Here is a 13,456-nt window from a genome sequence, read left to right as displayed (position 1 = left end):
CTGGAGTGAAGTCTGGAAATATAGTAAAGGTAACGCCGTCATACGAGAGGGACTTCTTCTCCCTCGCCACTCGGAGCGCCGCGTCCCGGTCCCGGAAGTTTAACAAACGGGCGATGATAGGGCGGGGGGGGGCCCCCGGCGGCGGCCTCGGAGCCAGCGATCTGTGCGCCCTTTCAACAATGAACTGCTGGGAGAGGGAGTCAGCCCCCACCACCGCACGCAGTAGGCCCTCCACATAGTCCTCCATCTTGCCTGTGTGGGTCGACTCCGGTATGCCAAGTAGGCGAACATTGTTCCTCCTGCTGCGCGCCTCTAATTCCTCATTCTTGGCCGCTATCACGAGAAGGACTTTGTCCATGCGCGCTACGGTGTCCGATAGTTGTGTTGTGCGGTCTTCGGTATCAGAAACACGCCGCTCCGTTTCTGAGATACGTTCTCCATGACTGTCCACCTTGTGCACAATTGAGTCCATACGTGACTGCATGGAGTCCATTTTGTCCACTATGGTCGCCAGGCTCTGCCGCATATCCAGCAGGATGGATTTGACGTCGTCGCCCGTCTGGGCGTCCACTGGTGCCGGGCCCCCCGCGCCGGCCTCCGGCTGGGACCGGGTGGTCTTTTTCGACTCGAAGGTGAGGCGAGGTTGGCGGCTGTCCGGCTTCCCCATGCCGACACCGACGGACAGACCCCAGTAAAGGCAAGGATATAGTCGGGATGGCCGGATCACGAGGGAACCAAGGGGGGAACGCAGCTCCGCAGGGGCAGAAGCGACCCAGCTATCCGGGCTCAGGCGCCCCGTGATCTCCTCACGAGCATCTGTCAACCCCCTCCAACGGGGGTGAGCCCACGCGTCAGGGACGGGTCCAGTGCCCAGAGCTGCACTCGATCACCTGGGGCCACAACTCCCCCCGACAGTAGGCAACAGGATCTCCTTCACTCCGGGCCACCAATCGTCTCGAGCCAGACAGGGGGGGGCAGAGGGGCTCCCCAAGGGAATCCAGGTCGATGAGGGAAGCAGGCCCCAGCGCCTCCAGGCCAATGGCGAGCTCCGCAGGTTCGCTGCTGCCTCAGCGCGATCCCAGACGTAGGCCTCTCGGTTTGGTACGCCGAGCCGGTCTTAGGCTCCCGCCGCCAGCGAAGCCGGTCTCACCGGGCCCCAAAACTCCCGCCGCCCCCGCCGCCCGTCACATCTCATTCAGCGGGGGAGCAGACGGGCCACAGCGGGGGTGGATGGGTCCCCACAGCGCACAGGCAGGCGGTGCAGCGCCGCGCTTCCGCAGCGCTCAGGAATGGCCGGGGGAGGTGATCGCCGTGGTCGCCGCGGTCGTCTGCAGCACACCCCGTCAAGGCATGCGCCCTCCACCAGCTCTCAGCGCCGCCGAGTCAGTCCAGGGTGAAGGCAGCAGCAGGGGCGTGCGAGGTCCTCCGCAGCCGTAGTGCAGGGAGGCCCTCTGACCACGTGTGCAGCGCCGCCCTCGCGTGGCGGCCGCTCCCCAGTCACAGTACCAGGCGATAGCACACGCCAGCCGGCGCGGTCGGCAGAAGCTCTTTAGTCCGGTCTCGCCGCGGCACTCAGGGCAAGGCAAAGCCCCGGCAGCAGCAGCGGAGTGCGGGACCCCACCAGGGCTCGTTCTGGCAGTGATTCGCCACTCTCAGGCAGGATTTTTAACAGGATTTTGCCGCTGGGCTGCGGGAGCTTCACCCACAGGCAGCCATTCCGCTGTGCGCCACCTAGCGCCCCTTTCTGTCCCATATGTTGATATGGGCCATGCTGCCGGAAACACTGGAGGATTGACAGGACTTTGCCGTTGCACAGCAGACAGTTCATAATCTGTCTTGGGTATAATGCTGGATCTCTGTGCATTCTAAACTGATGTGCCAGTTGAAACTGTAGTTATGGTACAAACACGGTGATGTGTAATACGGCGAGCAGCCAAATTGTCAGAAAAGTTCAAATATCCTCTCCATAGTCTTTCTCAGGAACACCTTGAATGTAGATTTCGTCCACTCAACTTTGGTCTTCCAAGTCCATTATGCTATGTTGCATGTTACACAATTCTGACCTCCAGTCTAGACTCCAGTTCCTTGAGTCTGTTGCCCGTTGTGTTAGCAGTGATTGAAAGGCATTCAGGTCCGTAAGCATACTTTTGAATTCACTGGCAGTGTCTGATGTTGCTTGCTCCAAGGATGTTCTGGAAAGTATAATGGATTTGCCCTCTGCTAGTACAGCGGGCCAGTGCATGTCCCAGTTACTGCTCACCTCCAATCGGCCCAGGAACCCAGCAGGCACGTACAGCCAGTAGCTTTAAACTAAGTGAGGCTAGCTGGAAGTAGGATGGTGTGCCAGAATGCAGCTTGTGTATCCATCAGCACCAGCATCCTACTTCATTTTCATCGCTACTGGCATGGGGGTTTCCAGAACAGCATCTATGACAATGCCCCTCTGATGGCAGAGTTCGATAAGCATGAGGCACAGGCCACTGTGTTATTTGGTGGGGTCACCAAGTTGCCACCGCAATGTTTGGCTGCACCAGGTAGGGGCTGATGATCATGGGGGGGTCAGTGTGAGGGCCCATATTAAATTATTTTGCCCGGGTTCAGCAGAGCCTCACTAGCGAGCTGCCGTACTCTTCAAAAACATGGCTCAGCCCTACTAGTTTGTTTTTCCCTGCAACTGAGACACCTACTAGAAATAAAAGAAACAACCTCTGGGTGAGCAGGATCTCGATAGACGGCAACCAAATCCATTAACGTGTGAAGATGACATTTTACTGTATGCATTAACTTGAGTAAACAATTATGGCACTTCCAGAACAGATAGATAATGTAGTTTCATATTAGGCCTTAACAAGGAAAAGCTCTCGATGTTCCCATGGCCATACCTTGTGACAGATGCGTGGTCCGATTAGGAGTGAGATGGTACACTTACTGTTGGACCTGGCCGACTCTGCAGAGTCATCCCTGATTTTTGCCTTTTGCTTCCTATGCTGAATATGTTTTTGTTGGCTTTTAGTACTCAGTGCACTTCTTCCCTGCTAACCATCGCCAATGCACTTGTGCTCGCGCCCTAAAACATGGTAAAAATGGCCTACACGTCATTGATTCATTTGAATTACGTACCTAGTATATGGTACTACAGGTACACAGGGTCTGTAAATTAGATGCTACTAGTGGTCAGCAGCACTCACAGTGACACCCACTAACTTAGCTTTTAAACACATGCAACAGGCCTGCCACTGCAGCCTGTAGTACAGTTTTACACTGTCATTTCTACCTGGCAAAATAAACGTTTTGCCTGGCCTAAACCTTTTCTTTTAATATTTATTAGTCATCCCTAAAATAGGCCCTAAAAGCTCAGAGCGTTATGGCTAATGGGCTAACCCAGTATCCCACAGAACCTGGGAAGTCAATTGGTGTGAAGAACAGTTGGTTCTGTAGGGTATTTCTTTATAATACACTTAGTTCCCTGCTTAATTGGGAATTGCCACCTCTATGGTGGTCAATTATCTTTTTGCACGGCCAGCTGTGACTGATCTGTGTTATCCGGCCTTTTATCTACATGAGAATACTTCCTGGATCTCGTAGGTATTGAGCTTTGTACCATACCTCTTGTGAATCGACTATATGGTGATCTCCCCATCACCTTAAATAACTTAATTCTGGACAATCGTCCATGTGCCCAGATCCCTAATTGTAGGGCCCTCACCATGGGGGTCGCTATACTTATAATTTATTCTTGAACAAAATCAGATGCCATTTACTTAAGACCATACTTTAATTTTGTTTGTCCTGATGAAGGCCCCGTGTTGATGCTAGACCTGAGCACATAACATAATTGGGTCGAAATTTCGAGGATTACTACAGGTGTTCTGTATTGCGATCAAGCATACTAACAATAAGGACATATGCTTGAATCTTTTAGAACTATTACTGGACACCATCATTGAATCATTTTTGTGTTGTGTGTGTAAATATGTAACGTCTTGTGGATTTAAATGTTTCCATCTGTGACATGCCGCACCCATTGTGTATATTGTACCAATTTTTCTTGTGCATTCTTTGTATATGTTAAATCAATGGTCCTGTGGGCTATTGTGAGCCCTCATGGTATATGAATATTAATATAACTCATTATTCTTTAATGATCTCTGATGTCAATGACTCAATATATGCATATATCTGTAGATTCATGAATCAGTTTTGAAGTCTGCCATAGAGGTGGCCACTCCCAATTAAACAGGGAACTAAGTGTATTATAAGAAAATACCCTACAGAACCAACATTTCTTCATACTAAAAACTCATAGGGCAGGGTGCATGGCATTTAACAGGTAGGGCATGGGTGTTTAGGAGTTTTTCACTGTTAGGACATAGGAAAGGTAGCATATACCGGCGTAAGCTGAAACAACCATATGAAAAGTGAGTGCATTATACAGCACAGTAGTGCCGCCCATAAGAAAAGCTAGAAAAACAGCAATTTGCTGTCAAGGCGACCTTATGGAAGATGTGCGCTTTGATGACGGAAGTGTCAGCTGAAATGATGCTCCCGAGCTGGTGTTAAGGGTGGTTTGGGAAATATTAGGTAATAGGACATCTGATGCATGCCCATTAGCAGTCCCTTTGTGGGCACTGGGTCATTTTTTTTCAAAGTAGCCAAGGTGATGATAAATGCACACGTTTGGCTGTGACAACATGACTGATCAGTTTTTAAATAAGAACAGTAAATCCTTCAGATATGGGCAATAAATATAATATTTAAACGAGACAACTCTTGCCATATTGGAGGTTTGACAGTACAGTAAAAAACTGGTAGGGACTCGTTCTAGTGGAACCTGAAAACTGTACTAGATGTAACTTGAGGGCAATACATATCCAGGCTACACTGAGTTTTGTTGGGCTCAACGGATGTCGTTTTGGCCAAACGTAGGGGAAATGGAAGTAGAACCCAGGACTGAAAATCTATAAGGAAAAATACGCATTTACACAAAACCAGATTCAAAGAATGGCAGGCTGGGTATAGCTCGGTGTAACTATAAGACCAGGGTATTGCTGAATTCTATGTCAGGACCGGAGGGGAGGCTTATGCTATTCTTTCTTCACTTTATTGAATAGCAGCCACTTTAAAGTCAAAAACTACTTTTCCCATGAACCATAGGGAATAACATCAAAACAATAGAGTTTCTACAGATAGAATGTCCCATCCAGTGCACCAATCAGGAGTCCCCAGGGTGCTGATAGTCCTCTGTCCCTGACCATGCTTCCTCTTTCTTCGATGCTTGCAGCCAAGATAAGGCTCCTTTTTTCCTTGTGTTGCATTGTTATGAGAATTTATGGTATTGCTTTATATATCTAATTAGGTTATTGCTGTTTGATGTATGATCTCAGGCTTTGTTCTCGTTCACGCGGCTTGACAGCCTGCGGCCTTTCTGTGTTTGCAGTTATCTCATGGCGCGTTGTCAGGGGCGCACGCGCCATTTTTTTTTTTTTTTATATTAGACGCACGTCGCCAGCTTTGAATTTCAAACGTATTTTTTCTATTTTCTATCAGGGTTTGATTTCAGCTGCGAGCAGCCGCTACTCTGTGCCTCGCTCCGGCCGTGGGAGTCTCCCTGCTCCCTAGCGGCCGTACCTCGGTGCCGGCTTGCGATGTCTGCGTGACGCCGCCAGAGGGCGCCTGACAGTGTCTCTGATGCGGCGCGCACCTGAGATTCCACGCATTCCAAGCGCGTCGGAAACCCAGGCTGCATTGCCGCGTGAGCCTTGTCTGTGTCTGCCCTACACCCCTGACAACCATTAGGCATTTGACAGTATGTGTTTCTCCTCACGCCCCCTTGAACGTCCGTTTTCACGGGTCTGTAGCTGCTGTTAGGCAGCATTTGGCAACGTTTCACTGCCCGGGGGTCCGTATATTGTAGGCCAATAACACTGTTGGCAGAGTCTGTAGTGCAGATTCGCTCTGCAGGGATCCATTTGCTGGCAGACTGCCCATTTATATATTTTTGCACCAGGGCTGTTTGGGTCCCAGGCTTTTGGGCCTTAAATTGCGAGCACTGCCCGCCCATATTACCGGCTGACACCCAGCCCCCATTATTAGAGGTTTACCACCTAGTTTTTTTCTACTGCTCTAGTCATCCCTTACTTGTCATCTTAATTACCTCTCCATGGAGACCTATCAGGACGACGCCTATCAAGACTATCAATGGGAAGAGGACCCTCTTGCGGCTCTTCCATGGGATGATGACTTATGACGCGGTTGATGACTCCATACATAAGGCGGTAGAGCAGGCCATTACCCATCTTGAGGAGCAGCTACCCCGAGAAATTGACCAGGCCTGCGAAAAGCTAGCCAGAGCTCATGCCTCGTCCAAAGGCCTTTCCCCCAGCTTTCCAGCCACGGACATACACCAACCACCAGCCAAACGTGCTAGGGATGCGGGGGTGGATTCTGATGCATAAACAAGCTTTTCTTGCCAGTTCTGTTCCGCTGGCAACCCCCTCTACTTCGGCAGACGTGGACCCTGGGGACATGGACGCCTCTCCTGAACAGTCCCGCCCCTGGCTTCCTCCCAAGTCGGCGCCAGCCTCTAGCGAGCCAAACTTGTGTGTGGACATGCTGCACCCGGACGATGTCTTGCATCCACGCTCCTCTGACTGGGCCCCCTCCAAAAAAGTCGCCCAGTATGTGGCCAGCAGGATCCGCCGCCCTCTTGAGCCGACAGCTTGTAGTTGCCTTACAAATCCAAGATATGGCCAAAGAGGCCAAGGTCTCGGGCTCTCTCATATCCCCTGAACACCTCTCTTCCTGGGCCCAGCGTGTAGTGGTATTCCTTGGGAACTCCAACTGCGCGCTTTCCATAGAACAGCGCAGGTCCCTTCTCATCAATGTTGACCCCAAGCTTGGGGACTGGCGGTCACTAAAGCGGGCCCAGTCGCACAGGGTGGCCTCTTTGGCGAACCCTTTATCAAGGAGCTAGGGAGGTTCGTTATCACCTTTACCTCCCTGGATAGAGCACAGACTTCCATCAGGAAGGTGTTTCGCCCTCGGGTTTTTTGCGGGGCCGGGCGAGGTAGGGGCCGCTCGTCTGGCCGTCCAAATCAGCAGAGAGGGCAAGGCTCCAATCAAGGACAATATCAGGATCAAGCCCGCTTTGGAAACTTTTACCCCACCCGTGGACGCCGAGGCAAGAACAGAGGTGGCAGAGGAGGAGGCGGCTCCAATTCTTCCGGTGAGTGTTCTCCCTTCTAAAAGTGGGGGGCCGCCTGGCGCATTTTTCCCCAATGTGGACTTCCATCACGGGGATGCTTGGGTCCTGCAGACAGTAAGGGGATTTCACATAGCGTTTCAGGGGACTTGTTTGCAGCTCGTTCCTCCCACTTTGTTTTTCCGAGGCAGACGCCGTTCTGGTCGACCAGGAGGTCCGTTCCCTTCTAGATAAAGGGCGATAGTAGAAACCCTGCCGCACCCCAGAGGTTTCCTCAGCAACCTCTTCCTCGTAGACAAAGTGGATGGGGGTCAGCGTCCGGTCATAAATTTACGCAAATTCAATGAGTGGCTGGTTTACCACCACTTCAAGATGGAGGGGATCCATCTTCTTCGCGATATTCTCCATCCGGGCGACTGGATGGCGCGCCTCGACTTCAAGAACGCTTACTTGGCGATCCCCATCTTTCCCCCTCACTGTCAGTTCCTGCAGTTCCCTTGGCGCAACAAGACTTAAGAGTTCTCCACCCTTCCCTTTGGCCTGTCCTCTGCCCCCTGGTGTTTCACTAAGGTTTTGCGGCCGGCGACAGAACGCCTCCGGACGTCGGGCATGAGACTCATTGTCTATTTGGACGACATTCTGCTAACTGCGGTGGATCTTCTTCAGAACCTAGGGTTTGTGATAAACAACACCAAGTCCACTCTGGTTCCGTCCCAAAGGGTAGTTTTTCTCGGTTTCTTAATAGATTCAGTGGAGTCTACTCTTAGCCTTCCCGCACGCAAGATGACGAAAATACACCACGAGATTCGGAGGGCTTTATCCCTGACTCAGATTTCCCTCAGACAATTAGCTCGGGTGGTGGGCTTTCTGTCGGCCTCCATTCAAGCTATCTTCCCAGGTCTGCTCCACTACAGAGCACTTCAACGACTCAAAGCGGCGCACCTCGGCAAGGGTCACCCTTACTCCCACAAAGTGGGTCTGACACCGGAAGCCAGGGAAGAGCTTCAGTGGTGGCTCTGCAACATGGAAGCCTGGAATGGTCGGGCTGTTTTCGGGTCCGCGCCAGACATCGTTATCAAGTCCGACGCGAGCAGAAACAGCTGGGGCGCGAAGTGTGGCGACTTCACCACGGGGGGTGTGTGGTCTCTGTCGGAGCAACAATTACACATCCACTGTCTGGAGCTTTTGGCAAGATCGTCCACGATCAAATGCTGGACCAAGGACTCGATTCACTCCTGCGCCCTTCTTAAGATGGACAATATCTCGGCTGTCCGATATATCAATCATCTGGGAGGCACTCACTCGAGAGTTCGCTCTTTCGGACCTGGCTGCGAACTTCTGGCAGTACTGCCTTGATCGTCAGATCTCCGTCACAGCGGAGTACCTGCCCGGGCAGGACAACCAAGTGGCAGACTTTCACTCGCGCCACTTCCACGATCTGAGTCTCTGGAAACTACACCCGGGAGTCTTCGAGGATCTACAGTCTTTGGGGTCCCTTCTCGGTGGACCTCTTTGCCTCTCGCCTGGATCACCAGCTTCCCCGGTTCTACAGCTGGAGGCCGGACCCTCTGGCGGAGCAGACGGACGCGTTTCTCCAGGACTGGCGAACCGAAATCGGCTATGCCTTTCCCTAGTTTGCGATGATAACTCGGGTCTCCGCCCAGGTTCGATGCCAAGAAGCGAGCATTGTGCTCATTTCGCCGATCTGGAGGTCCCAAGTGTGGTTTCCGGTTCTACTGGAACTTTCCTGGGATTCTCCAGTCCTACTCCCCCTCTTTCCAGCTGTTCTTCTCAACCTGTACTAGTGTCCTCACCCGTTGATAGAGCAGGGCTCCCTGGCTCTCATGGCATGGCAGATTACAAGGAACGATGGGTGGTCCCAGGCCTTTCGGGAGCGGCTGAGAGTTTCTTGTCCAAGGCCTGGGCAGACAGCACCCTCAAGCGTTATCGGTCCACCTGGAGAAGGTGGCGTCGTTGGTGTCTGCGACGGAGTATTAATCCCATGGCAGCTGACGTGACCGCCACGTTGAACTTTCTGGCCTCCCTAGCGGAGGACGGTCTCGCTTACAGAACCATCAATACCTTCAGAGACGCAATTTCCGCTGGTCATGCTTTAGTTGACGGTTCTCTTGTAGGAGAACATCCTTTGGTTTGTCGTCTCCTTCGGGGTATACGTCTCTCGCTGCCCCCGGAACCTCGTTACTCTCAGTTGTGGGATGTCAACAGGGTGTTGAACCTATTCCAATCCTGGCAACCGAATAGATTTCTCTCCAGGAAGGAACTGTCAGCGAAGCTAGCCATGCTACTGTGTCTGATCTCCTGCAAATGGGTTTCGGACGTCAGGGCTCTGGACGTGTCCGGTAGAATGTCCTCCCCCTCCGGTGTAACGTTCACCATACGCCGACGCACAAAATGCGGTACGACTTCGGTCTCCAATCCCGCTTTTCCGGACTCCCCAAAATTATGTGTAGTTGCGTGTCTCACAGCTTACGAGGAGATGACAGAGGAATTCAGGCCTCCTGGGGAACGCCAGTTGCTCATTGCGCTCAAAAAGCTCCGCAAGGCGGTGTCTTCCCCCAAGATTGCCCGTTGGGTGCGATGGATAGTGCGAGAAGCAGGCATCGATGTACGAGCGTTTGGTGCTCATTCTACCAGAGGAGCTATGGCCTCTAAAGCTTTTACCCTGGGAGCTCGTCTGGAAGACATTCTGAATGCTGCGGATTGGTCTTCAGACGCTACCTTTAAACGGTTTTACTTGGTTGACATGGCTCATTTGTTTGTGAGCAAGCTTTAAACGAGCATAATCCTCGCCTCCGGTCCGGACATAGAAAGAAAAATTTCCTAGCCAACGTAACGGAAAGTTTAAATTCTATTAAGGACTCGGAGGCAAGGATTATCCCACCAAGGGTACAACTTTGTTGACTACTTTCCATCCCTAGTAATGGAGTAAGTACGCTGTTTTAGTACTGTTGTTTTGATATGATTTTGCTGTATTGTGATTATATACATGCTTCGACGTTTTCTCTCCTCAGGGCTAAACCTTAGCCATTACTGTCGCTCATGCTTTCTATTAATTTCCAAGGGATTCAAGCAAACAAGACTCCCGATGCGGATTTACTGGCTGACCGAGCGACGAAAGAGGAAGCATGGTCAGGACAGAGGACTATCAGCACCCTGGGGACTCCTAATTGGTGCACTGGATGGGACATTCTATCTGTGGACACTATTGTTTTGATGTTATTCCCTATAGTTCATGAGAAAAGTAGTTTTTGACTTTAAAAGTGGCTGCTATTCAATAAAGTGAAGAAAGAATAGCATAATCCTCGCCTCCGAGTCCTTAATAGAATTGAAACTTTCCGTTACGTTAGCTAGGACATTTTTCATTCAACTCCATAACACAATATGAACTTATATTACCTGTGACCCTTACTATGTGTAGATGGGCAAAGCAAATTAAACACAAGTGGCGTTCAAGTGTTTTTTGATACAAGCCTTTAAGCACTGCGCTGTGTTCAAAACGTCGCAAAAAAAAAAGTTAAATACAGACACACAAAATTAGCATGCTCTATTGGATCGTTCCCTCCCTCAAGAAAAACCAAACAAATTCATAGTCTTGGTGGTAAAGTATGCAAAATGAGACCGGTCCTAGCCATGAAATTCCTCCACAAGGCCCAATAGCAGGAATGGTTATTTGAATTAAGAAAATGGATGGCTGATGCATTGGCGGTCCTGGAACTAAATAGATGCGGTCCACAGACTAGGGACCTAACTGGGGTCACTGGCAGGCACTCTGTTTTTTCCTGTAATTAAATTCCACCATGAACCATCAATGACAGTTAATTAGACGGGTGGGACAAAAGAGATGAGGTGGCTGGGAAATATGGGAAAGGTGCCAGTGATCGATCCTAAGTATGACAGTGATTTGAATTTCCCAAATTTAAAGAACGAGAGGATTTGAGATCTAGTAATGGTCAATGTGTACAAAACAGAATGTTTATTGTGCCTTGATGAAATTAAACAAAGAGATTGGCTACATTAATATTAAAAAACAGATTAACCAGCAGCTAAGCAAACTTTACAACCACATAAACCACAGACCAAATTCAATGACAGAGGCATGGTTCACAACAAAATGTAAACTAAATTTACCCACCTGATCATATTTCAAGAGGGTTTCAATGTCCTCCTTCGATATAAGGGTTTTCACCTCATTTGCATCATATTTGCATAATCTGTAGTTCAGGTCTCCCAGCCAGATGACAACACTGTGAAACAAACGAGTAGTAAGTTAAAGGAGCAGAAAGTACGTTTTTACAGGTGCAGTAGACTTAAAAGCTTGGCTGACAGTACAATGGTACAATGTTGGGGTTAAATACAGATTTAAGATTTGCCAATAAACAACTGCACAACTATGCACGAAAACAATGATACAGATTAGTGTAAAGAGTACCTTTTTCTAATTCTGAATATAAAGAGTTTATCAATCTGAAAAGTACGAAGGGGGTATTTATCCTCATCACTAACATAACTAAATAAGTAGCAGCAAGAGCTGGGTAAAGGCTGCCAGCTCCAAGAAGTTATGGAAGCCGAGAGCATCCCACTGTGAATGGACGAAAGAAGCTGCTTCAGATCAACATGAGATGCAGCAGGGGAGAAGATGATTGGCGACAAGGAAGTACGGCTACAAACAACATTCATTGTGTTTTTTCTCTTTTATTCTACTTTCTGCTCTTTACACCCCGCCTCCTGTGCAGCTTCCAGCGCAACAAATCTCTGCAGCTCTGACAGACTGAGAACCCTGGCCCAGCACCATCGGTCAGGGAAAGGGCAAATGGGTATACTTTTTCCAGATGGCTCTGAATCTCCTAGACATTTAGTATAGTAACCAGGTAGGCAGAGCTTTAAGTCGTCCAGGCCCCATCCTCTTTCCTCACCCATAGCAAATCACATATTAAAAGAACTGCCATTGCACAGTTTGAAAGCGCCATGGCATTCATATACAACACTTGACCACTCCCACATGTTTGGCAGAGGTAGTAGGATATAAGGCGCAGTATACGCAGTCTTCCCTCCTTGGGTGATAGCAGTCTTTACACTAACTTTTAATGACTTCTCCCTCCATCACTATATAATTTAGACACGTTCTGAAGCACGTTCTGGGACACAGCAGTTGGTAGGTCCCTGAAGAGAACAGTAGCTTAGGAATAATAATCTATATATGAAAGGAATATGAGACAGCGAGGCCTAAAGTCATGGACTTACATATACTTCCCTTAAATCCAGAGACCTTCATGAACAGATGAGATTCCCCCAAAAGGGAAGGAAGAGGTGAGAACGGATCAGACAGTGATGGCATATTATCACCTGTTAACATGGTTAGCTTGAATTCATGGATTCTTACTAGTTGTTTGACATTTACTCTACATATAAAGGAAATAGCAGTGGGGAGATCGGGGGATACTGTCTACACCCATTCCCCTCCATCACTGGTCTCAAATCCATTTTATTGACTAATTGTCACGGTTGGTGATGCACAGTCTGCCCACACTATGTTCTTAAAGTTGTGACCAAATCACTGTGCCTCTACTGCCTCCCTTAGGAAGCGTCACTCCAGCCTTCACGCCACTCATTTGGCATCAAGGGAGAGGAGCATTGACAGAGCTCTTTTGGGGGATTCACAAGGTGAACACGAGCTACAGAGTCCCAGCATTGAAAGCGGGGGTCATTTGGCTCGGACTGTCCATAGTCCGACCTACTATGACTCAAACTGTGTCAAATATATCTCCTTCAGTGCTTGACTCTGTGGTAGAAATGGCGCAGTCAAAGGCTTTTCATGGAGTTAGTGTGCGCAAACTCAGCACTCAACAATCACACAGCAGCGCCATAACAGAGTCCAACTCAAAACCTAAAGTTGGTTAAAAACAAAAAAATAATAATTCTCGTACTGGTGCTTGGGCTACTGAGTCTTGTATTCTACTCCACCTCACCCTTTAGTAGGTCTAGGTAGATCAGAAGGTCTGCCCCTACGGTTTCAGTGCCCAGTGGGGAAGCATCACGGCCTGGGTGCATATTACACCAGTGTTCCGGTTTAGCCTTCTCAAGCTAGTCTCTCCTATTGTAGTCTCACACCAGCACAGGTCTCAGGGTCGGTTTTCTGGCATCCGACAGGGACCTGTAACATAGGTCTTGCTTGACTACTGCTTCAGGTAGGAGCCAGCTGGAGGCTTGACCAGCACTCTTAGAGACAACAGCAGA

The 13,456-nt window shown here is 49.6% G+C and overlaps 1 protein-coding gene across 3 annotated transcripts in view; it reads right to left on the bottom strand.

The window, feature by feature from the left end:
• The window catches only part of OCRL (OCRL inositol polyphosphate-5-phosphatase), a 566,508-nt gene that overhangs the window by 270,292 nt on the left and 282,760 nt on the right, over positions 1-13,456 (bottom strand). For all 3 annotated transcript variants that reach the window (XM_085607761.1, XM_085607762.1, XM_085607763.1), the window contains one exon: positions 11,355-11,466. In XM_085607761.1, coding sequence (XP_085463887.1) covers positions 11,355-11,466 — 112 coding nt within the window. The remainder of the gene's footprint in view (positions 1-11,354; positions 11,467-13,456) is intronic.

Source organism: Triturus cristatus, chromosome 5_2, assembly GCF_964204655.1.
Source record: "Triturus cristatus chromosome 5_2, aTriCri1.1, whole genome shotgun sequence".
Taxonomy (NCBI): Eukaryota; Metazoa; Chordata; class Amphibia; order Caudata; family Salamandridae; genus Triturus; species Triturus cristatus.
Note: the sequence above shows the minus strand (reverse complement) of the source record. Positions and strands in the feature narration are given on the sequence as shown.